The 26,169-nt window shown below is 46.9% G+C and overlaps 2 protein-coding genes across 6 annotated transcripts in view; one reads left to right on the forward strand and one right to left on the reverse strand.

Annotated features, from left to right (window-relative positions):
- Positions 1-26,169, reverse strand: part of LOC140201638 (uncharacterized) — a 395,760-nt gene that overhangs the window by 205,322 nt on the left and 164,269 nt on the right. The window lies entirely within an intron of this gene.
- The window catches only part of LOC140201634 (uncharacterized), a 40,245-nt gene continuing 36,619 nt past the window's right edge, over positions 22,544-26,169 (forward strand). For 3 of the 5 annotated variants that reach the window (XM_072266029.1, XM_072266030.1, XM_072266032.1), the window contains exons 1-4: positions 22,544-22,886; positions 24,241-24,388; positions 25,528-25,773; positions 26,016-26,141. In XM_072266029.1, coding sequence (XP_072122130.1) covers positions 22,788-22,886; positions 24,241-24,388; positions 25,528-25,773; positions 26,016-26,141 — 619 coding nt within the window. In that variant the 5' untranslated portion in view covers positions 22,544-22,787. Of the gene's footprint in view, positions 22,887-24,235; positions 24,389-25,527; positions 25,774-26,015; positions 26,142-26,169 lie in introns of those variants that run through there. The other 2 variants (XM_072266031.1, XM_072266033.1) reach the window with 2 other exon arrangements.

Here is a 26,169-nt window from a genome sequence, read left to right on the forward strand (position 1 = left end):
GAGATTGTGATGTTACGTACCCCGTCACTGGGTTGCCAAACCAGCAGAAATGGACCACTTAGTTAGAGACTGGATTACTGGAACTAAGAAAGTTTTATTAAAGAAATAAGCAACACAGTACTCTAATCATAAGGATATAAATGCAACAGGTTAGCAATGATAAAACACATGTACAGAGAACTAGGATAATAGGATCAATCAAGCTCTATCACAGTCTAGGGGCAAAATGATAAGTCTCAAGTGACAGAGTTCAGTTCAATTTAGTTCAGTTCGCAGTAATCACTGTTGTGCCGTTGGGGAGGGAGAGAGAGCAAATGAATATGCAAATTGGATTCCAAACAGATCTTCGATATTCCTCGCATTTAGCTTTCAGGCGAGCCCTTTGTAATGTCTTCTGAGGTCACCGACTGTGACCCCTCCATTCCAGATACGATCGTTCTTCTGCGGTGAACCCGGCACCCAGGCAAGGGTGGACACACACACCAGGTTCCCGCCGACTGTACCTTTCTACCCTGTGCATCTCTGGCTGGTCCCATGATCAGACCTCCAAAACTCCCACCAATTGGTGGGGCCACACCGCTTCCAGGGTCTTGTTACCTCGTGGTGTCATGGTGTGTCTTGCCTTAGCGAACCTGTCCCTTTTATCCCCCTGCTGGGGTATCGCCTGTCCATTAAACTTCAAACAGTTCAGGTTCAAAGCAACCGGTCTTGACAGTACTCGGAACTGTGTCTCCTTTTCATTAATCTCTCTTGCCCCCCCCATTACCATTTCTGAATGTTCCCCTATTGTCCTCTTATCGGCATCAATCTTCTGATAATTTGGTTTGTTGTCACAGTGATCACAATTCTATTTCATTTACCATAGCATTAGAGAGGGATAGGAACAGACAAGTTAAGGAAAAGTTTAATTGGAGTAAGGGGAAGTATGAGGCTATCATGCAGGACCTTGGAAGCGTAAATTGGAAACAGATGTCCTCAGGGAAAAGTACAGAAAGTATGTGGCAAATGTTCAGGAGATATTTGTGTCGAGTGCTGAATATGTACGTTCCAATGAGACAGGGAAAGGATAGTAGGGTAGGGGAACCGTGGAGTACAAATGCTGTTGTAACACTAGTCAAGAATAAAAGAAGAGCTTACAAAAGGTTCGAAAAACTAGGAAATGATAGAGATCGTGATTGTAAGGCTAGCAATTGAGAGCTTAAGAATGAAATTAGCAGAGTCAGAAGGGGATGTGAGAAGGCCTTGGCAGACAGTATTAAGGAAAACTAAGTCATTCTACAAGTATGTGAAGAGCAAGAGGCTATGACGTGAGAGAATAGGACATATCAAGTGTGACTGGAATAGTGTGCATTGAACCGAAGGAGATTACAGAGGTATTTAATGAGTACTTTGCTTTTGTATTCACTACGGAAAAGGATCTTGGCTATTATAGGGATGACTTACAGTGGACTGAATAGCTTCTGCATGTATATATTAAGGAAGAGGATGTGCTGGAGCTCTTGGAAAGCATCAAGTCGGGTAAGTCACTGAGACCAGATGAGGTGTACCCCAGGCTACTGTGGGAAGTGAGGAAGGAGATTGCTGAGCCTCTGGCAACGATCTTTGTATCAGTGGGGACAGGTGAGGTTCTGGAGGATTGCAGGGTTGCGGATGTTTCCTTATTCAAGAAAGGGAGTAGGGATATCCCAAGAAATTATATCCTAGTGAGTCTTACTTCAGTGGTTGGTAAGTTGATGGAAAAGATTCTGAGAGCTGGGATTTATGATCATTTGAGGAGGCATAATATGATTAGGAATATTCAGCATGGATTTGTCAAAGACGGGTCGTGTCCTACAAGCTTGATTGAATTTTTTTGAGGATGTGACTAAACATATTGATGAAGGTAGAGCAGCAGATGTGGTATATATCGATTTCAGCAAAGCATTTGATAAGGTAATCCATGCAAAGCTTATTGAGAAAGTAAAGATACATGGTATCCAAGGGGACATTGCTTTGTGGATCCAGGACTGGCTTGCCCACAGAAGGCAAAGTGTGGCTCTGGACGGGTGATATTCTGCAAGGAGGTCAGTGACCAGTGGTGTGCCTCAGGGATCTGCTCTTGGACCTCTACCCTTCGTGACTTTTATAAATGATCTGGATGAAGAAGTGGAGGGATGGGTTAGTAAATTTGCTGATGACTCAAAGGTTGGGGGGTGTTGTGGATTATGTGGAGAACTGTCAGAGGTTACAGTGGGATATTGATAGGATACAAAACTGGGCTAAGAAGTGGCAGATAGATCTCAACCTAGATAAAGTATTAGGTGTTTCATTTTGGTAGGTCAAATATGATGGTAGAAAATAGTATCAATGGTAAGTCTCTTGGCAGTGTGGAGGATCAGAGGGATCTTGGGGTCTGAGTCCATAGGACACTCAAAACTGCTGTGTAGGTTGACTCTGTGGTTAAGAAGGCATACATCAACCATGGGACTGAGTTCAAGAGCCGAGAGGTAATGTTACAGCTATATAGGGCTCTGGTCAGACCCCACTTGGAGTACTGTGCTCAATTTTGGTCGCCTCACTGCAGGAAGGGGGTGGAAACCATAGAAAGGGTGCAGAGGAAGCTTACAAGGACATTGCATGGATTGAGGAGCATGCCTTATGAGAATAGGTTAAGTGAACTCGGCCTTTTCTCCTTGGAGTGATGGAAGATTAGAGGTGACGTGACAGAGGTGTACAAGATGATGAGAGGCATGAACTATGTGGATAGTCAGAGGCTTTTTTCCCCAGAGCTGAAATGGCTAGCACGAGAGGCATAGTTTTAAGGTGCTTGAAAGTAGGTACAGAGGAAATGTTGAGGCTAAGTCTTTTATGTAGAAATTGGTAAGTGCGTGGAATAGGCTGCCTGTGGCTGTGGTGGAGGCGGAAATGATAGGGTCTTTTAAGAGACTCCTGGATAGGTACATTGAGTAATTTCTAAAGTAAGGACATGTTCGGCACAGCTTGTGGGCCGACGGGTCTATATTGTGCTGTAGGTTTGTATGCTTCTATGTTTCTCTTCCAATAGCTGTTTCAAATGATAAGTACCTTTACGTGTCATGTGCAGTGAAGTGTCTTTTGAATTTTGCTGGAGCCATTGCTGCATTTGTAAGTTGTTTGTCACAGACTGGGTACAATGAAATCGGACAACTTTGATCACCAGTCCATGTGAAACCGATTGATAAGTAGATTGCATTGTAAAAATGCATCTTTTTTATGACTGTTGTTTCACTGGCACAGTGAAATGAATCAGAAGATTGTAATTCTTCATCACTAACCTGATCAGAATTGTCTGTAGGCGAGGCCCAGAATCCTCCTCTTCCATCTCACACCTCCTCTTCAAAATTCACCACATTGGACCATCAGGCATGTCTGTAAAGACACAAGGGTTATTCAATATAAAAGCACAATGATGTAATAAATAAGTAAATGAGAAAACCACATAAAAAATGAAAACTTCACAGTATAATTCACTTCTAACCAGCACTATCCAAATTTTGCAATGTTTACAATAACAAAGTAACAGGCTGAGTCACAACACCTAAAAATTCCTCCTTTTGAATGAAAATTTTCCTCCAATTTTACACTACACCAATAGAGTTCACTAACATAAGTCAGTCAGCAATGCGTAAGGGGAAGCTGGGGGAGGTAAACAGCTGCAGAAAAGGAGGAAATCATGGAGATGTTTGTCTACAGAGTCTCTGTGGGTAGAAGTTAAGAATAGGAAGGGGTCAATCACTCTACTGGGTATTTTTTATATACCACCTAATAGTAACAGGGATATAGAGGAGCAGATAGGGAAACAGATTCTGGAAAGGAGTAATAATTACAGGGTTGTTGTGGTGCGAGATTTTAATTTCCCAAATGTTGATTGGCGTCTCCCGAGAGAGAGTGGTTTAGATAGGTGGAGTTTGTTAGGTGCGTTCTGGAAGGTTTTTTGACACAATATGTAGGTAAGCCTACTGGAGGAGAAGATGTACTTGATCTGGTATTGGGAAATGAACCTGGTCAAGTGTCAGGTCTCTCAGTGGGAGAGCATTTTGGAGATTGTGATCACAATTCTATCTCTTTTACCATAGCAATGCAGAGGGATAGGAGCAGACAAGTTAAGGAAATATTTAATTGGAGTAAGGGGAACTATGAGGCTATCAGGCAGGAACTTGGAAGCATAAATTGGAAACAGATGTTCTCATGGAAACATACCAAAGATATGTGGCAAATGTTCAGGGGATATTTGCCTGGGGTTCTGAGTAGCCACGTTCCAATGAGACATGGAAAGGATGGTAGGGTACAAGATCCATGGTGCACAAAGGCTGTTGTAAATCCAGTCAAGAAGAAAAGACGAGCTTACGAAAGTGTCAAAAAACTAGCCAATGATCTGAATCTAGAATATTATAAGGCGATCAGGAAGGAGCTTAGGAATGAAGTTAGGAAAGCCAGAAGGGGTCATGAGAAGCCCTTGGTGGACAGAATTAAGGAAAAACCCTAAGGCATTCTACAATTATGTGAAGGGCAAGAGGATAAAACATGAGAGAACAGGACCAATCAATTGTGGCAATGGAAAAGTGTGTATAGATCTGGAGTAAATAGCGGAATTTCTTAATGAGTACTTCATTTCACTGTTCACTGTGGAAAAAGAACTTCGCACTTTTAGGGATGACTTGCAGTAGACTGAAAAGCTTGAGAATGTAGATGTTAAGAAAGAGGATGTGCTTATTGCACAGGGCGACTGAGGAGAACCCAAGTGCAGGACACCAGCACGGCGACTGAGTTGGCGATGCTGGCATAGACGTAGAACAGCAACCCGGAGGAACCTTGACAAGGAGACGGGATTTACAGGACTATCTGGAAACTACAGCTGAACTTGGAACTAAACTTAGAACTAACGGTTCTAATCGGACAAGAGAACGAAGTATTACACAAGAATGGACAAACAAACTGGCGACCGAGGGAGTGACGCCATCGTACTTATTTCACAATCCCTGATGCAAACCAGGTGTACTGCAATTAAGTAAATTAGCAGCAATTGCAAGTCTAATGGCTGAAATCAGGGCATAATCAGGGAGAAAGGAGCCTTAAAGGAGAACAGCCAAACGGAACTACGAAAGTAACCCTCCCTCAACGGGAGCCTCCTGGCAATACCCCAGGCTTGTCTGGATGGTCCCGATGGAAATCCCGGATAAGGGAAGGGTCCAGAATGTAGGAGAGGGGAATGCAGGAACGTTCCTTCGGGCCGTACCCCTCCCAGTCGACCAGGTACTGGAGATCCCTGCCCCGACGGCGGACATCCAATAACCGCAGGACGGTGTACGCCGGTTGGTTGTCGTTGATCCGGGGGTGGGGGGTGGGGGGTGGAGGGAATTCGGTCGGAGGGCACAAGGGACTGATAGAAACCGGTTTTAACTGGGAGACGTGAAATGTAGGATGGATCTGTATAGACGTATGTAGTTTGACCCGGATTGTCGTGGGATTGATAATGCTCTCAACCTCAAAGTCCCAGGAAGCGGGGAGTGAGCTTCTTGGGCTGGTTCTTCAGAGGAATGTCTCTAGACGAGAGCCACACCATCTGCCCAGGTCGATACTCAGGAGCAGGGGTACGATGGCGGTCGGCAATTTTTCGGTTACCCTTGGCTGAGGGAAGCAGGGCCGTACGTGTGTCTTCCCAGATTTTTTGGCACCTGTGTATATGGGCCTGGACTGACAGCAACACAATCTCTTCTTCCTGGGCGGGAAACAGCGGGGGCTGATAACCAAGAGAGCATTCAAAAGGAAATTTTCCCGGAGCGGTGCTGACCAGAGAGTTGTGGGCGTATTCTATCCATGCGAGATGGTTGCTGAAGATAGATGGGTTGTTGGTTGTTATACAACATAACGCCACCCTCCAACTCCCAGTTGACACGCTCCGTTTGCCCGTTGGTCTGTGGGCGAAAACCGGACGATAGGCTATCTGAGGCACCAAGGGCTCGACAAAAAGATCTCCAAACTTGCGAAATGAATTGAGGTCCCCGGTCGGAGACAACATCCGAAGGGATTCCGTGAAGTCGGAAAACGTGGGTGTCGAGAAGGTCTGCGATCTCCTGCGCGAAAGGGAGTTTAGGGAGGGCTACAAAATGCACCGACTTGGAGAAATGGTCCACCACAGTTAGAACGGCAGTGTTTCCGCGTGAAGGGAGTAGCCCGGTGATGAAATCCAGAGCGATTTGTGACCAGGGACGACCGGGGACAGGCGGGGGACGAAACAATCCAGCAGGTGGCCGATCAGAGGCTTTTCCACGGGCGCAGACGGAACACGTAGAGACATAGGAACGGATGTCAGCGTCCATGGAGGGCCACCAGAAATGTCACTTCAGAAGAGTCAGCGTTCGATCGATTCCGGGATGGCAGGCGAAACAAGAAGTGTGCCCCCACTGGAGAACCTGCGATCGGACAGAATCAGGTACAAAGAGGCTATTGGGAGGTCCGATGCCTGGGTCAGGTTGAATCCGTTGGGTCTCTGACTCTGGACTCGATCTCCCAGGTGAGGGCAGCCATTACACAGGATGATGGAAGGATGGTCTCGGGGTTGGGAAGGTCCTCCTCGGAAACGTATTGACGTGAGAGAGCCTCGGGCTTCCCGTTCTTGGACCCCGGGCGATAGGTGAGTCTAAACCTGAACCGGCCAAAGAATAATGCCCAATGGGCCTGGCGAGAATTCAGGCGTTTGGCGATCTGGATATATTCAAGGTTCTTATGTCTGTTCAGACGATGAATGGGTGTTCCGCCCCCTCCAACCAGTGTCTCCATTCTTCCAACGCCAGTTTGACCGCCAGTAGCTCCCGGTTCCCCACGTTGTAATTTTGTTTAGTGGGAGGCAGTCGGCGAGAGAAGAAGGCACAGGGATGTAGTTTCTGATCCGGGCCCGAACGTTGGGATAGTACCGCTCCCACGCCGGGGTCCGAGGCGTCAACCTCCAGAATGAATTGACAGGAGGGGTCTGGTTGAATCAGAACGGGAGCAGACGTGAAACGCCTCTTTAGTTCCCCGAATGCCGAGTCCGCCTCGGAGTTCCAAAGGAAAGGTGTGGCAGGTGAGGTAAGGCGGGTCAGAGGAGCCACCACTTGACTGTAGTTTCTGATGAACTGGCGATAGAAGTTCGCAAACCCCAGGAACTGTTGGAGCTGCTTGCGGTCCGTGGGTTTGGGCCACTCCACCACAGCCCGGATCTTCTCGGGAGCAGCACTCACCTGTCCGCTCTCGATGATATAACCTAGGAAGCTGACTGAGGGGACGTGGAATTCGCACTTCTCCGCCTTTACGAATAACCTATTCTCCCCCAGTCTCCGCAGGACTTGGCGGACATGCTGAACGTGGTGCTAGGGACTGCTGGAAAGATTAGGATGTCATCCAGATAGACAAACACAAAGCTGTTAATAAAGTCTCTTAGTACATTGTTAATCAAGGCTTGAAAAACTGCGGGGGTTTTGGTGAGGCCAAAAGGCAAGACCAAGTACTCGAAGTGGCTTAAAGGGGTATTGAATGCCGTCTTCCGCTCGTCCCCTCCCTTATTCGGACCAGATGGTAGGCGCTTCGCGGGTCTAACTTCGAGACTATGGTGGCTCCGTGAAGTGGCTCGAACGCAGAACTTATCAGAGGCAGTGGGTACTTGTTCTTTATGGTTATATGATTTAGGCCTCGGTAGTCGATGCAGGGATGTAGTGAACCATCCTTCTTCCCCACAATGAAGAACCCTGCGCCCACCGGGGAGGATGAGGGTCGGATGATGCCCGCCGCGAGAGATTCACTGATGTAACCCCCCATTGCTTCCCTCTCTGGCCGGGACAAGTTATACAGCCGACTGGTGGGTAGAGGAGCTCCGGGGAGAAGGTCGATAGCACAATCGTATGGTCGGTGTGGAGGCAGGGAAAGGGCGCGTTGTTTACTAAACTCTTGCCCCAGGTCATGGTAATCCGCTGGAACCCTGGACAAGTCAGGGGGGTTCAACGGCAGGTGAGGTCGTGGTGGTTTTTACGGGGGAAAGGGCCGACTGTAGACAAGTGGCATGACAAAACGGACTCCAGCTGGCTATCTTCCCTGTGGACCAATCAATGTAAGGGTTATGGCGGCTTAACCAGGCGTACCCAAGTATTATTTGAGCTTGAGGAGAGGACATTAAGTTAATTTGTACCTGTTGCCGATGGTTCCCAGACAGTGGCGGGGTACAGTGAGGGACTCTGGCCAGAAGTCTTCCATCCAGTGTCCGGGCTTCCAGAGGGGTACTCAACGTCTCCCAAGGAATTCCGACCTGGAAAGCTAAGTTTTCATCCAACAGATTCCCCTCAGCAACCGGAGTCCATCAAGGCAGACAAGGACAGGAACTTTTGGTTGTAACTTACAGTGGTTTGGATTTGCATCCGGGATTGGGGGACAGGAGGGAATTTGGTCTGACTCACCAGGGTTAGGGTTAGGGTTACTAAGAATTATAAAGATTTATTTAAGGATTTTTTTAATTTAATGAATTATGTTTTTAAAAAAACACGTTCTTATTGGTCACCCCTCTCTTTCTCACTGAATGGCCGAATTAATTCCATTAAAATGAATATCTTACCAACATTTATATACCTTTTTCAAGCTGTCCCTGTTTTTATTCCTAAATTTTTTTTTGACTCTTTGCACTCAATTCTTTCTTCCTATATATGGAAGAATGAAAAAAAAATCCTCGAATGAATAAAACTCACCTTAAAAGAAAACAAACAGAATGGAGGCTTTGCCTTACCCAATTTTGGACTATATTATTGGGCAGTTTATATACGAAATATTACGCTCTGGATATATTACATTAACCATGAGAATTGTCCTATATGGGTCACTTTGGAAGTCAACTCTGTTATGGAAATTTCCATTATTTCTTTACTTGGATCCTCGATTCCTTTATTTTTAAATAAACTAACTGGCAATGTGGTGGTCAAACTTAATTTGAGGATTTGGTTACAGTTTAGAAAACATTTTGGTTTATTGAGATTCTCCTTCTCGAGTCCCATCCTTTCTAATTGTTTTTTTTTTAAACCATCTATAATTGACTTATCTTTTAAAGAATGGGATAGATTGGGTATTAAACGATTTCAGGATTTGTTTGATGGAGGGAATCTCTTTTCTTTCAACGAAATTTATCCTTTCCAATACCCACTTTTTTCATTACTTACAGATTAGACATTTTTTAAGATCCCAATTATATACATTCCCTACAAGTCCAGATACGAATATAAAATATATAATTTTTAATCTGAAGCCCTTTGACAATGGTTCAATATCTTACATTATGGTCTGCTGTTGGGACTGAAAAAAAGGCTTGTTTAGATAAAATTAAAGGAGACTGGAAAAAGGATTTACATATTTCTGTATTTGAAGAGAGCTGGAAAATTATTTTAAAATTGATTAATTCTTTATCATTATGTGCTCGTCATTCTTTATTACAATTCAAAGTGGTACATAGAGTTCATAAGTCTAAAGACACGCTCTCTCATTTCTAAGCAGATATTTCACCTTCTTGTGATAGATGTACTGATGGAGTGACCAGACTAACTCATATGTTTTAGACATGTTCGAGCCTTGGAAAAATTCTGGAAGGATGTACCTCAAACTTTTTCTGTACTTTTCAATGTTAGTTTTAAGCCCTATCCCTTGACTGCTATGTTTGGTGTTGTTGTGGATAGTGCAACAATGCTGAAGCCATCTAATTTGCGGGTATTGGTCTTTATGTCTCTCATGGCCAGGAGGGCGATCTTGCTCAAGTGGAAGGAGGCCGCCCCATCCACTCATGCTCAATGGCTATCTGATGTTATGTTGTACCTTGATCTGGAGAAAATTCGTTGTTCGATTTCTGATTCTAAACATGATATTCTAATGTTAAGGGGACACTTTCTGAGTTGTTTTCATAATCTTTGAACTGTTATTAAAGTATGGATCTGAGCCATTATTATAATATTACATGGTAACGTACTACTTTTTCTTCTCATTTTCTTTTTTTTTACCAACCAGCTCATTTTGGTGGTGGGGGTAGATTTTTTAATAAAATAAAATTACATTATTTTATTTCATTCCATACTTTATTTTTTTTCTTCATGATTGATTTGAAATATGGGATACTGTGATTTAAATGTAATATAATTTATATTCATGTAATTTATATTAATTAATAAAAAATAATAGAAATATTGAAACACAAATTGCCTAAAGTTACCCATAGTCCTCTGTTTTTCTAAGCTAAACATACCTATCCAAGAGTCTCTTAAAAGACCCTATCGTATCCGCCTCCACCACAGTCGCTGGCAGCCTATTCCATGCACTCATCACTCTCTGCGTAAAAACCTTATTCCTGACATCTCCTCAAAACCTACTTCCAAGCACCTTAAACTGTGCCCTCTCCTGCTAACCATTTCAGCCCTGGGAAAAAGCCTCTTGATTATCCATACGATCAATGCCTCTCATCATTTGTTCAGCTTTAGCAGGTCACCTCTCATCCTCCGCCACTCCAAGGAGAAAAGGCCAAGTGCTCTCAACCTATTCTCATAAGGCATGCCCCCCAATCCTAGGGGAAAAAAGAAAAAAAAATAATTATTGGGAGCAGAAATCGATGCTCATGCCATTAGGTTGGAGGTTACCTCAATGTGGCAGAAGTGGAGACCGTGGACCAACATGACAGAATAGGACTGGGGATGGAAGTTAAAATGGATGGCCACTGGGAAATTCTGTTTTCAGTGGATAGAGTGAAGGGTCTTTTTCAAACTGGGTGGAGGTGACTAGTGGCCTGAAATTGTTATTTACATTAATGCAGCACAAAAGACAATTACTTTGCCTAACAATTATACCTTTGTCACATGGGGTGCTGGGAACGGACCCAAATGCAAGGCACAGACACTGAAGTACAAGGAACAGGACTTGACTAGAGTAGGGATATGATACGATTCAGACCAGAAGCAGGGACAAGAATGTGTCTTGGGTCTCGAGGCTCAGCTTGAGGCTGGGGTCTTGGGTCTCGAGGCTCGGCTTGAGGCTGGGGTCTTGGGTCTCGAGGCGAGGCTCGGCTCGAGGCTGGGGTCTTGGGTCTCGAGGCGAGGCTCGGCTCGAGGCTGGGGTCTTGGGTCTCGAGGCTCAGCTCGGCTCGAGGCTGGGGTCTTGGGTCTCGAGGCTCAGCTCGGCTCGAGGCTGGGGTCTTGGGTCTTGAGGCGAGGCTCGGCTCGAGGCTGGGGTCTTGGGTCTCGAGGCTCAGCTCGGCTCGAGGCTGGGGTCTTGGGTCTCGAGGCTCAGCTCGGCTCGAGGCTGGGGTCTTGGGTCTCGAGGCTCAGCTCGGCTCGAGGCTGGGGTCTTGGGTCTCGAGGCTCAGCTCGGCTCGAGGCTGGGGTCTTGGGTCTCGAGGCTCAGCTCGGCTCGAGGCTGGGGTCTTGGGTCTCGAGGCTCAGCTCGGCTCGAGGCTGGGGTCTTGGGTCTCGAGGCTCAGCTCGGCTCGAGGCAGGGGTCTTGGGTCTCGAGGCTCAGCTCGGCTCGAGGCTGGGGTCTTGGGTCTCGAGGCTCAGCTCGGCTCGAGGCTGGGGTCTTGGGTCTCGAGGCTCAGCTCGGCTCGAGGCTGGGGTCTTGGGTCTCGAGGCTCAGCTCGGCTCGAGGCTGGGGTCTTGGGTCTCGAGGCTCAGCTCCTCGAGGCTGGGGTCTTGGGTCTCGAGGCTCAGCTCGGCTCGAGGCTGGGGTCTTGGGTCTCGAGGCTCAGCTCGGCTCGAGGCTGGGGTCTTGGGTCTCGAGGCTCAGCTCGGCTCGAGGCTGGGGTCTTGGGTCTCGAGGCTCAGCTCGGCTCGAGGCTGGGGTCTTGGGTCTCGAGGCTCAGCTCGGCTCGAGGCTGGGGTCTTGGGTCTCGAGGCTCAGCTCGGCTCGAGGCTGGGGTCTTGGGTCTCGAGGCATTGCTTGTCTTGAGGCTGGGGTCTTGGGTCTCGAGGCATTGCTTGTCTTGAGGCTGGGGTCTTGGGTCTCGAGGCTTGGCTTGATGCTGGAGTTTTGGGTCTTGGGTTCTTGGAGCTTGGCTGCGGGATCGTGGAGGCTTGGGTTCTTGGAGCTCAGAGACAGACTGGGAAGTAAACATCAACATATAGCCAGGGCTTGTCCTTCGACAAGCCAGGACTCATTTTTAACACAACACTAACATGAGACAGGACAGAACATAGACAGAGCCAGGACTTATCCTCAGACAAGCCAGGACTCAACTTCTCCACACCAAGGTGGGACAGGTCCACCTCTTCGGTAATGGCAGGACGGCCAGACTTACCCAACAGAGGCAAAGACAAGACATGCTCCCCCGCAGGGCAACGGCAAGACGGCCTGACTTACCCCACAGTGGGGAAGACAAGAAAAGACAAACACCGAAGGACGACAGGCAGGTCTATCTCTGCTCTGGGGTAGCTCCAAGTATCAGTTCAGCCAGCAACCTCAGCTGGCTACAGAAACAGCCAGATCCCTACTTAGCTTGGACTGGCTGGCAGCCACTCAGCTCGCCCAGGAAACAGCCGAATCCATACTGCAAAGAGAGCTCCAACTACTGACAGCAAGGCTTCATGAGGGGATGGTTCCCCAACGTGGCCTAAAGATGGCAATTGGCTGCTCTAGTCTTCCACTAACAGGTTGCTCCAAGGGGTCTGACAAGACAAACCAGCAGCCTACACTCAATCCCAAGGCTACTTATATTGCAAGCCCAAAGATAGGAATCAGCTGCCTTTGATTTAGTCAAACAAGAGACAGCTGGAAGACCCGGAGTCCTGAGTCTATGGACTGGACCATGAACTGGGATGCAGACTTCACGGACCGGACCATGACAACCTTACTAATTCAGATTTGGCTAAACAATTCAGATATTCTCTATCTAGTTTCACAACAGACTCATTCAGAAAGCTCCATCATGGGCACAATGTTCCCCAGCTTTGAGAATGGTCTCGAAAGGCAGTGCCTCAAACATCCATCATTAAGGACCCTCACTACCTTGGACACTCTCTCTGCTGCTGCTGCCATCAGGGAGAAGGTACAGGAACTTGAAGACCCACACTCAGACATTCAGTAATAGCTTCTCCTCTGTCATCAGAACTCTGAATGGTCCATGAACACATGAACACTGCCCCACTATTCCTTATTTGCAAGATTATTTATTTATTGTGATTTACAGTAATGTTTGTGTCTTGCACTGTACTGCTGCCATAAAGCAACCAACTTCATAACATATCTCAGTAATAATAAACCTAATTCTGATTAACCCTTTAGTTTCACAAGTATTTTCATTGCGTAACTCCTTAGTTTGGTCTCGTAATCCACGAACTGTATTGAGACTCTTGATGAAGCCGGCCACGAATTGAAGTGTCTGGATCATTTTCCAAATCGCTGACTGGTGGTGGTTGTTGTTGTTGTTCTTCTTCTTGTTCTTGTTCTTCTTGTTCTCCTTCTTCCCCTCCGCAGCATATATAATTAATTATAGAACTTCAAGGACCTCAAATTCTCGAATACAACCTAGTCTCACGTATAAACTGAATAATGAACTCTTCAATCAGATGTTGATTTTCTTGATGGCCAAACAAAGATTGAATAGAAAACCAAAATAAATTTAAGCCAGACAGCCTCCTGAACAACATGCTGCTTTCAATATTGTATCGATTACAGCTCAGCAAAACATGCTGGACTGTCTCTGGACTACCACAGTCACATAATCCAGTAGGATGTTTTCCTATTATCTTTAAATAATTGTTTAACCCAAAATGCTCCAACCTTAGTCTTGTTAATTTCACCATTTTGCCATTGGTTGCCTTGTAAAGCACCTTTTTAAAGAGGAGAGCGACAGCGATGGGGCAGTTCATTGGCTGAGAAGCAGACAGAAGATTCTGCAGACACGAAAGAGACTTGCAACTGGTATGTTGCCACCCAGGTGTCAGATCTCACATCTAGTACAGAATATTCTTGAGTGGAAAGGTGACTAGCCAGAAGACTTCATACACTTTGGTACCAACAACATAGATAGGAAAAGAGATGAGGACCTGAAAAGTGAATGTAGAGAGTTAGGATGGAATCTAAAATGCATGATCTCAAGGGTAATATTTTTTACTGTAACTGGTTTGTTGTCTGTTCCACATGCCAGTGACAGTAAGAATAGGATGATCTGATAGGTGTGTGTGTGCTAGAGGAATTAATGTAGGAGGCATGGTTTCAAATTTGTGGATCACTGGGACCTCTGGGGCAGGTGTAACCTACACAAAAGAGTTATTTACACCTAAAGTCGAAGGGATGAAAGTCCTTGTGAGCAGGTTTGCTAGGGTTTTTCAACAAGATTGTCAGTGGAACCAAAGTGTCAGGTCAGATGCTGGTGCAGTTGTTGTAAAGAGAGCTGCCTTGTGCAGCGGGACTGTGAAGAAGGATAGCCAGTGGATAGGGCATAAATTCAGTCATGTGGATGGGATTAAATGTGTTTAATGCAAGAAGTATTAGGAACAAAACTGATAAGCGGAGAGCTTGGATCAATCCACGATGCCGAGGCTATTACAGAGATTTGGCTGTCACAAGGACTCAAGTAGTTGTTTGTTCCAGAGATTATATGATTCAAAGGGAAGGTAAAATAGGTGGAAGCATGTGGGGCAAAGTCATAGCTAATCAGTGATAGGAATACAGCTGCCGAAAGAAAGCATGTTGTGGAGGAATCAAATTCAATCGAATTCAAATTCAGGTTTAATTATCATTCAACCGTACATGAATACAGTCAAATGAAACAACATTCCCCTGGGACCAAGGTAAAAAACATACCTGGCACATTGAAGTTAGTGGGCATATATAGAGTCGTGCAAAAATTATGTAAAGGTAGCCTGACTCTGAGTAATTTGTCCTCAAATTGATGGTGCGGTTCTCGGCAGTCCGCAGACAAACACATGCATGCAATTCAGTTCATCATTGTACTGATCAAACACTGCAGGGCAGTACCAATGCCGAGCTGTAATCGATATATTATATTGACGATGATCTTTGCAATCTCATGCAGAATGTTTGGTGGAAAACAAATATTGTTCCAGAAAGGTAATGGAGATAATCCTGGAATTTATACATCAGTGACACTTACCTCAGTGACAGAGAAACTGATGGACAGGATTCTGAAGGGCGGAATTTCATGATTCTGATCAGTGAATATGTGGCTAAGCCAAATCCGAATGTTTGCAGCCAAGTTTCCATAGATTCATAACAGATGACTTTCTGGATGAGCTTGCCATGAAATACCTTGCATCGTCTTAGTAAAATCTATATACATCATAACTTGAGCTCTACCTCGATCAATATTTTGTCACCTCTTTGAAAAACCCAGTTAGGGCAATGAGACACGTCCGACTCCTCACAAACCCATAAGGACTAACACAAATAAGGTATTTCTTCTCAGAATGTTCGTAAGGCAGACAAGGATAGTAGAAGGAACATGTTCTGCCTGGAGGTCAGTTTTAAGGGGTATTTCACAGGGATTTATTCCTGGACAACTGTTTTTTGTGATTCTCATAAACTAGTACTTGGATGAGGAACTAGAGGATGGGTTAGGAAGTTTTCAAATATCACCAAGGTAGGTGGTGTTGTGGATAGTGTTAAAGGTTACACAGGGGCAATGCAAATAACATTCATCAATCTAATTGGTAGAAGAGAGGAAATCGAACTGTATTTAATCGATTATTTTCACCTGTACTAAGGTACAGTGAGCAGCTTTGTATTGAAAAAGCATCTAGAGCTTTCTCCACATCTATGGCAAATAAACTCTCCTCGGGCTTCCAGCTGGGTACATGTATCAATTTTAACCAACATTTTTAAGACAAACTCTGCCATCTTCATCAGAGATTATTGCTGGGCATGAGTAGTCTGGTGGTATTTATACCCCCTTCATGCGTCCCTCCTGATATGTTAATACATATCCAATTATGTCTCCACTATCCCACCTTGCTTACAATCAAATTCCAGTTCTTACTTTAAAAGAAAGCTTTGTCTTTGTTAAAATTCTCTCTCTCTAGTTTTATTCCAATGACTTCCTTCACCAGGAGGTCCCAAACGCCATTGACGCAGCACAGTAGTTTTTTATTGATTACTGTTCATACTAATCAATTCATTTCACAGTGCAAAGGAAAACAATAGAAACCATAGAATAACTACAGCACAGAAACAGGCCTTTTGGCCCCTCTTGGCTGTGCCGAACCATTTTCTGCCTAGTCCCACTGACCTGCACACGGACCATATCCCTCCATACACCTCCCATCCATGTATCTGTCCTATTTATTCTTAAATGTTAAAAAAGAACCCGTATTTACCACCTCGTCTGGCAGCTCATTCCATACTCCCACCACTCTCTGTGTGAAGAAGCCCCCTGCTAGTAGAATGCAGAATAAAGTGCTACAATTACAGAGAAAGTGCAGTGTGGGGAGGCAATAAGGTAGAAGTGATAACAAGGTACACAGCAAGGATAAGAGTCCGTTTTATTTCGCCAGAGAATCATTCAATAGTGTTAAAACAGAAGCTGTCCTTGTAGCTTCTTTCAAACTTTTGAACCATCTGCCTGATGGCAGGAGGGAGAAGAGAGGATGCCCGGGGTGGGTGGAGTCTTTGATTCTGCTGGATGTTTTACCGAGGCAGCAATAAGTGTTGACTAAGGTCACAGAGAGGAGATTGTTTTCCGTGATGTGCTGAGCTGTGGCTACAACTCTCCGCAGTTCCTTGTGTCTTAGGCAGAGTAGATGCTGTACCAAGCCGTGGTGAATCCAGATAGGATACTTTTTTACCTATGGTGCATCGATAAAAATTTGTGAGCATCAAGGAGATACTGTGAGCTACTTCAACCTCCTGAGGAATTCGAGGCATTTGAGAGCTTTCTTGGAAGTGATGCTAATGTGGGTGGACTACAGCAGGGGTACTGGTGATGTTCACTCCTGGTAACTTGAATCTCTGAACATCAGCATCTTTGATGTAGACAGGAACATGTACACTGCTCTTTTTTCTCTAGTCAGTCACCAGCTCTTTCATTCTGTTGGCATTGAGGGAAAAGGTTGTTGTCATGACACCAGGTCACTGGGCCCTCTATCTCCTTCCTGTACTCCAGATCGTTGTTATTTGAGATACAACTCACTATGCTGGTATCATCTACAAACTTGTAGATGGCCACACAGTCATGCGTGTACAGGGAGTGAAGTTTGGGGTTGTGGACACAGTCTTGTGGACCACCAAACCAGAAACCATTGTTTGAACCTCGAGATCCATTACACGCTACAAAGCGGGTGACCCTGACCTTGACAAGAAACCAAGATAGGACCTCAGTTCTGGTTTTGAGAATATTGTGACAGCGGTTACTGCCTATCCCTACTTATTGTGAGCTGTTGGTCAAGAAGTCACCAATCTAATGGAGGTGTTGATAACCAGCTCTGTTTGGAGATACGTTTGCTTGGAATTATGGTACTGAAAAAAGGACTGTAATGGCAACCAATCACTACAGTTCGTGTTCTTACTGTCCTGATGCTCCAGGGATTGAGTACAGGGCCGGGGAGATGCTGCTTACCAGAGAACATTTACAATGGTAGGTGAATTACAGTAGGTTGAGGTTGTCTGGGAGGCTGGAGTTAATGTGCGTCATTACAAACCTCTAGAACCACCTCATAATAGTGGATGTCAGAGACAGTAGATGACAGTCCTAAATGTGTACAGAGAGTAGAGTAAGGAGCTGAGCATTCAGCCCTGTGAAGAATTAATATTCTGAATAATCATGGTGTTTATGTTGCTGCCTGTCCTACCTGAGTGTGGTCTGATGGTCAGGAAGTGAAAGATCCAGTTACTGAGGGAGGCATTGACTCTCAGATCTGAGAGTTTGGTGATGAGCGTGCTTGGAATTCTGGTACTGAAGGCAGAATGGTAGACAACAAACAACAGCCTAGCATGGGTGTCTGTACTGTTAAATTGCCCCGGAATTGAGTATAGAATGGGGGAGGAGGAGGGAGAGGGTGTTGGCACACACCGTGCACATATGGATATGTTGCAGTGATAGGCAAATCATAATGGGTTGAGATTGTTTGGAAAGCTATATTAGCTTGAGCCATGACCAACATCTCGAAGCACTTTGTGATGATAATATCAGAGCTACCAGGTGTTAATCGATAAGGGACACATTACCGTGTTTTTCTTCAGTACCCGTGGTCTTGCTACAGTGGGGGCAAACATCAAATTACAGCAGGAAGTGGTTAAAAATACCTCCAAATAACCCTGCCAGCTGATCCGTACATGATCAAAGGATCTGGGCAGTAACACTATCCAGGCTGGATGCTTTCTGTGAGTTCACCCTTCTGAATACTGATCTTATGTTTACAATGGTAATTGTAGATTCAGGTGCCCTGGAGTCTGTCGGTTGGGTGGTGACTTCTGTTCAAAGTGTGCGTGGAACACGTAAAACTCATCTGGAATGTAGGTGTTCTTGACACGATGCTGCCAAAATTCATTTTGAAGTCTTTTCTAACATGTTAGCCCTGACATAACAGACATCATGTTGGAACTTGATTTTACACTGGCATTGTCTCATGGCATCACTGATTAATTTACTGAGGTCGTATCTTGGTTTCTTGTCAAGGTGAGGGTCATCCGATTTGTAGTGGTGTCATGGTCCGGTCCGTGAGGTCCATATTCTGGTTCATGGTCCAGTCCATCGACCTTGCTCCAGGTTTTCCTGTCTACCCTGTTTCTGTACTTGTTGAGCTCTAATTGAGCCAGCTGATGCTCGTTGGGGCTGGCTGCATAAATACCTTCAGAGACCAGGGCATGACTGCCGGATTTTTCTTGTCCTACTCCTTGTATCTCTTCCTCTACCTCCTATCTCCTCGCCTGAATCCCTGCCTTGTCTTGCTGGTAACTCTTGTCTCGTCTGAAGTTCTCGTCTCGACTTGCTTTGCCAGAAGCCTTGCCTTGCCTTCCCGGTAACTCTCGCCTCACCTGAAGTTTTCGTCTCGCCTTGCATTGCCTGAAGCCTTGCCTTGTCTTGCTGGTAACTGTCGCCACGTCTCGCCTGCAGTGTTGTCCTGGAGCCACCCTGTTCCTAGCTCCCTTCCTGTCCCTTGCCTCCGCCCAGGTAAACCAGGCCGTCTTGCCGTTACCTGCGGTTGGTTCTGTCCTTTCCTGTTCCTTGCCTCCGTCGGGTGGTTATCCACGCCCTGCCCAGGAGTACTGTGCCCTGCCCAGAAGGAGCCTGCCTAGCCTCAAGCCTGAAGACTCCAGCCTCCTGCCTAGCCTCAAGCCTGAAGACTCCAGCCTCCTGCCTAGCCTCAAGCCTGAAGACTCCAGCCTCCTGCCTAGCCTCAAGCCTGAAGACTCCAGCCTCCTGCCTAGCCTCAAGCATGAAGGATCCAGCCTCAAAGCCCGCTCCTGAGTCCAGGCCCGGGCTCCTAGCTCTCTTGTCCAGTCCTATTCCGGGTTCCCATTTTTCGTGTCCATGTCTTTGCCCTCAGCCTGTATCCTAGCCCTGTCCCTAGTACTTTAGTGTCTATGTCTTGCTCTTGGGTCCATTCCCAGCCACCACCTTATGACAAGTGGGTAATGGATGTCGTGGTTCATCCAATGGTTTCTGGTTTGGGAACACCAGATTGGCAAAAGGCTGTGCTGCCAAGAAAGACTAAAGAGTTTGTGTCTGCATTGCTTAGACTTTAGAAGAATGAGGGTTGACCTTGTTCAAAGGTCTGAGTCTCTGTTTTGACAGGGGAGATGTTGGATCATTTCATCAGGGTCTGGAATAGGGGACATAACTATTGACAATGGGCTGGTGGTTTAAGACTGATGTGTCAGGACCTCTTCAGACAGAGGGTAGTGAAAGTCTGCGTGTGGAGACTACATCGTGGGGGAAGGATAAAGTGGAGGGGGGAGTGAACACTTGATGGCTGAAGAAGCAGAAGAGATGGAGTAAGGTAACAGAAGAGGAATGAAGACCAGCAGAGATCAGTACTGACCCAAATCTGATGATATGACAGTGGTGGAGCACTCCAACAACAATGAGATGGCCTATAGAGAGGAGGTTGAACAGCTCGAGGCCTGGTGCCAGGTAAATAACCTCTTTATCAATGTCAACAAGATAAAAAAAGAGATGGTTATTATGGAGAACACACACCCTCTTTATATTGGTTATACTTTGACAGAAAGTTGAGCAGTTTCAGAGTCCTGGGAAAGCACATCTCACATGGTCCCAGAACACATCCTCCACTGGAAAGCTCACCAATGCCTTCACTTTCTGAGGAGGCTGAAGAGAGCTGGTCTGTACACATCAGAAAGTCAGAAGGCATGGGATACAGGGAAGTTTGGCCAGGTGGATTCAGAATTAGCTTGCCTGCTGAAGGCAGAGGGTCGTGGTGGAAGGAGTACATTCAGATCGGAGGATTGTGACTAGTGGTGTCCTACAAAGATCTGTTCTGGGACCTCTACTTTTTGTGATTTTTATTAATGACCAGGATGGGGGGGTAGAAGGGTGGGTTGGCAGGTTTACAGATGACACAAAGATTGGTGGTTTTGTAGATAGTGTAGAGGTTGTCGAAGATTGCAGAGAGACATTGATAGGATGCAGAAGTGGGCTGAGAAGTGGCAGATGGAGTTCAACCCAGAGAAGTGTGAGGTGGTACACTTTGGAAGGACAAACTCCAAGGCAGAGTACAAAGTAAATGGCAGGATACTTGGTAGTGTGGATGAGCAGAAGGATATGGGGGTACATGTCCACAGATCCCTGAAAGTTGCCTCACAGGTGAATAGAGTAGTTAAGAAAGCTTATAGGGTTTTAACTTTCATAAGTCGAGGGATAGAGTTTAAGATTCACGATGTAATGATGCAGCTCTATAAAACTCTGGTTAGGCCACACTTGGAGTACTGTGTCCAGTTCTGGTTGCCTCACTAAAGGAAGGATGTGGAAGCATTGGAAAAGGTACAGAAGAGATTTACCAGGATGCTACCTGGTTTAGAGAGTATGCATTATGATCAGAGATTCAGGGAGCTAGGGTTTTACTCTTTGGAGAGAAGGAGGATGAGAGGAGACATGATAGAGATGTACAAGATAATAAGAGGAATAGAGAGAGTGGATAGCCAGCACCTCTTCCCCAGGGCACCACTGCTCAATACAAGAGGACATGGCTTTAAGGTAAGGGGTGGGAAGTTCAAGGGGAATATTAGAGGAAGGCTTTTTACTCTGAGAGTGGTTGTGTGTGGAATGCACTGCCAGAGTCAGTGGTGGAGGCAGATACACTATGAAGTTTAAGACACTACTTGACAGGTATATGGAGGAATTTAAGGTGGTGGGGGGTTATATGGGAGGCAGGGTTTGAGGGTCGGCACAACATTGTGGGCCGAAGGGCCTGTACTGTGCTGTACTATTCTATGTTCTATTTATGCACACATCCCTCTGCAGGTGCACAGTAGAGATGCACCAGTTCTTCAATAGGTTTGACAATGTCCTCCTGTCACACCCCCTCTGCACACCAGCCCAGGTACCAAGACACTAAATGCTCCCGCAGTGCCAACACCTCCCCTTCGCCCTCCTTCCCCTATAGTTCAAACATGAAGAACAAAACAGATTACCGTTATCTGCATCCCTCCTTCGCCTGCACCTACCATCCACACCTCCACATACCACATGCCTTGTTCATTCGTTCATCCCCACTCATCTCCTTTCTGGCACTAATCCTTGCAAGTGGAACAAGTGTTACACCAGCCCCGACACCTCCTCCCTCACTACCATTTAGGTCCTCAAACAGTCCTTCCAAGTGAGACTACACTTCACCTATAAGTCTATTGGGGTCATATACTGTGTCCAGTGCTGCCGGTGTGGCCTCCTGTATGTCGGTGAGACCTGATGTGGATTGGACGACCGCTTCACTGAGCATCTGCGTTCAGTCCGCCGCAGGAACACCTTTAATTCCACTTCCCATTCCCATTCAGATACGTCCACCCACGTCTTAAATTCCGCTTGGGTAGCCTCCAACCTGATGGCATGAACATCAATTTCTCAAACTTATGGTAATGCCCCCTTTCACTATTTCCCAACCGCCTTTCCCTATCTCACCTTATCTCCTTGCCCGCCCATCGGCTCCCTCTGGTGTTCCCCCCCCCCTTTTCTTTGACCCATGGCCTTCTGTCTCTTTCACCAATCAACTTCCCCACTCTTAAATTCATTCCTATCCAGGATTCACCTGTCACCTGGTGTTCCTCTCTTCTCTCTTTTCAACCTACTCCTCATCATTTTCTCCATTCCTGCTGAAGGGTCTCGGCCTGATTATACTTTTTTCCATAGATGCTGCCTGGCCTGCTGAGTTCCTCCAGCATTGTGTGTGTGTGTGTGTGTGTGTGTGTGTGTGTGTGTGTGTGTGTGTGTTGCTACAGATTTTCTCGTATTTCTACTGAAACAATTCTTGTCCTGGAGCCGATCTTGTGCCCCTGCAATAGAACGCCTCGGCACCACGGGGTGGTGCTGTAGCCCAGATCCCGCCTCTACACAATGACAGTCGGTGGGGTTTCAAGGTGTCGCTGGGTTGTTATGATGTCTATATGTGGGGTGCGGGTGTCCCAATCGCGCCCACGCCCACCACCCGCACCCTGCATGTATACATCATAACAACCCAGCGCCCCACGCACCACGAGAAGGGCAGCGTCAGCCCGCGTCAAGCGGGAGAGTCCCAAAGCTGTCAGAGTCCTTTCAGATTTAATTCCAGAGAGCTGTCGCGCTGACTGCCAGCTCCTCAGACGAATAGAATTAGAGTATGGTGGAAGGACCCGCCCTCGTGTCCAAGTGCGTTATCAGAGAAATGACCGAGCAGAAAGTGGAAGAAATAAACGCAGGATGGAGAATCGGTGCAACGGTAGGTGAGGGTGATTTGTGGGGGTGACTGGGCGGTGGGTGAGGGGAAGGAGGAGTCGGTGAGTGTGGGAGAACAAGGCGGAGCGACAGGACGAGGGGTCGGATGGGGTGAGGGAGAGGCGTTGGGGGAAGCAGAGGGAGGGCGGTGTGATGGAAATGCGATGGGGTGTCATAGGGAGGTGGCTGGGGACGGACCCAAGTGCAAGACACAGACACTGAAGTACTAGGGACAGGACCAGAATACAGGGTGAGGGCTAGGACATGGACATGAAAACCGTGAACCTGGAACAGGACTGGACAAGAGAACTGGGAGCCCGGGGTTGGACTCCGAGCCAGAGATTGGACAAGGATCCAGAACCTGGGTCTTGCCTCTGGCTCGGGCCCCAGAACTAGGCAAGGACGTGACTTGGCTGGCAGGCCGGTCGAGGCTGGAGTCTTGAGACTTGAGGCAAGTCTGGAGACTAGAGGCTAGGGGTCTTGAAGCTCCTCCTGGGCAGGGCACGGATCTCCACCCGACGGAGGCAATGGACAGGAAGGGACAGAACCCACCGCAGGGTAACAGCAATCTGGCCTGGTTTACCGGACGGAGGCAAGGGACAGGAAGGCAGCTAGGTACAGGGTAGCTCCAGGACAAGACTGCAGACGAGACGAGGCGAGAGTTACCAGCAAGACAAGGCAAGGCTTCAGGCAATGCAAGGTGAGACAAGAACTGCAGTTGAAGCGAGAGTTACCAGCAAGGCGAGGCGAGAGTTATTGGCAAGACAAGGCAGGACTTCAGGCGAGGAAACAGAAGGCAGGGGAAGGGATACAAGCAATGAGGACAAGAACAATCCAACAGCCCCGTCCTGGTCTCTGGAGGTATTTATGCAGCCAGCCCCAACGAGAATCAGCTGCCTCAATTAGGGCTCAATAGGAACAGAAACGGGGTGGACAGGAAGACCTGGAGCAAGGGTCAATGGACCGGACCGTGAACCGGAATGCGGACTTCAGAGACCGGACAATGACATGGGGCGAATTAAGGCTATTTGACAGAGGGAGAGGACTGAGACTGAGTTTGTGCAGAGAGCATTGGGTGAGTGACAGTGGGGAGAGGGATGGAGGATACTGCCCTCACCACCCACATACAGTACCTCCATTCCCATGCTCCTCACCTCTCCATCCCAATCTCTACCATTCCCTCCTGCCCCACACTTCCCACCCTTTTAACCCCACTCTCCTCCATCTACCCCCACTAAATTCTCATCTAGCCTTCTGTAATGTCTGACCCCACATGTGGGAGAAGTGGGTCCGGGCGCATCTCTGGGCGACACTCTGAATCTGGGAGATGAACTCACACTCTGTGTTTCACAGTGCAGTGTTATGGTCGAGGAGAGATGCATGAGAAGATTGTGAAGGAGCTGGACATCTCCCATTGTGAAGGGCCAGGAGTTCCCTGTGTCCTCTTTGTCTACAGAGTGTCTCGTGAAATTCAGGATATTCAAAATGCCCTTCACTGGGTCACAGGTAAATTCTTAACAAGGCCATTGGATACAGGAGCAGAATTGGGCCATTTGGCCTAAAAAGTCTGCTCCACCATTTCATCATGCTGATCCATTCTTTCTCTCAGTCCCAATCTCCTGACATCTCCCCGTACCTCTTCATGCCCTGACTAATCAAGAACCTTAAATAGACCCAATGACCTGGCCTCCACAGCCACCTGTGACAATGAATTCCACAGATTCACCACTCCCTGGCTAAAGAAATTTCTCATCTCCATTCCACAATGACATCCCTCAATTTTGCGGCCCAAAGCCACTCACAATTTTTCAAGTGAGGCCTCATCAGTGCTCTATAAAACCTCAATATTACATCCTTTCCTTTATATTCTAGTCCTCTTGAAATGAATGCTGACATTACACTTGCCTTCCTCACCAATTACTCAACCTGCAAATTAACTTGCACGAAGTCTCCCAAGTCTTCAGATTTTTGAATTTTCTTACTAGTTAGAAAATAGTTTACCTGTTTATTTCTCCTAGCACAGGTGAAGTCTTTAAGTGATAACATTTCCTGAAAATCCTTCCCTTTTGAGGACTTCTGATCTCTGTGGGCTCTTCCGTACCTAAGGAGCACACTAACACTGTGTGTATTCCTTAGGATTGATTCATTTATGAATCAGGTAAATGCACTGATGCAATCAGTTTCTGAAGATGATAATGCCCCGCCCAGTTGTTTCTGTCGAAGGGACAGAGGTTATTTTTGTGATAGGAGATGTGTATTGGTGCACAACAAGCTCCCACAAACAGCAGTGGGGCAATCTACCAGGTCTTCTGACGCAGTTTTGTCTGGGACACACTTGGGCTCCCTCGCTCTGTGTGAAATGGTGTATCTGGATCTTTCTGTGCACCTGACTGGGGAATCTGGAGATTGAGCTGAAAATCCCTGTGCTGTACCTCCTGTGGGAAGTGAGTGCCTGTTGTGGGGCTGGGAGAACTGCCTGGTACACAGACAGCAACTCCACAACACCACCCGGGCACACAGGGGGCAGAAGGGTGGGCACAGCCCCAGGTAGAAGGAGCTGATGTACCCTGAGGGCTCCTGCAGTGCGTGGGACACACAGCCCTCCCACAGCATCACCCAGATCACTCTGTTACTCTGTGTTTCAGGAGGAGGTTCGGTGCAGAAGGAAGATATTTGTGCCGTGATTCTATTGCAGAAATCCACAGCTGTCGGAGAGGAGAAGATGACAGATCCAGGGTTATTCCATGAGGGAACTAAAGTTTTTCGTGTATTCTGGATGGATTCCAGTAGCTGGTGGAGTGGATCGAAGACGTACCAGTGCCCCACAGTGATTCAGACTGTCAAACAGAGTCTCATCGACAGGACCCGATCCAGAGGAGGTTCCTGCTCCGGTGGGTAAAATCTGACTCACACCTCATCTTGCACTGTAAACTTCCCACTACGAACATAAGGGACGTGTCAGATGTGTGTCTGGGGTGGTAGTGGGGGGAGAGTGATGGGTCTGTACCCCAGTCAGTCAGAAGATACAGCAGGAAGGAGGGTGGGTGGGTCAGAGAAGGAATCCCACATGGGTCCTGAGGTCAATTCAGTACCAATTCCCAGGTAACAATATACTGTTTGTGTTTTGAAATAGGGTGGAGTGAAGATCTGCAGGGTGGTAAGACCCTATCAGTGCCAAATGAACGATCGGCTTCCTGGAGTTCTTCAAGCTGGAGCCCAGAGACGAACGACAGTAGCTCGGAAAAGCTTAACTGTAACGGTGAGAGGGCAGGCTTGGGGCATGACTG

This window comes from Mobula birostris, chromosome 8 (genome assembly GCF_030028105.1).
Source record: "Mobula birostris isolate sMobBir1 chromosome 8, sMobBir1.hap1, whole genome shotgun sequence".
Taxonomy (NCBI): domain Eukaryota; kingdom Metazoa; phylum Chordata; class Chondrichthyes; order Myliobatiformes; family Myliobatidae; genus Mobula; species Mobula birostris.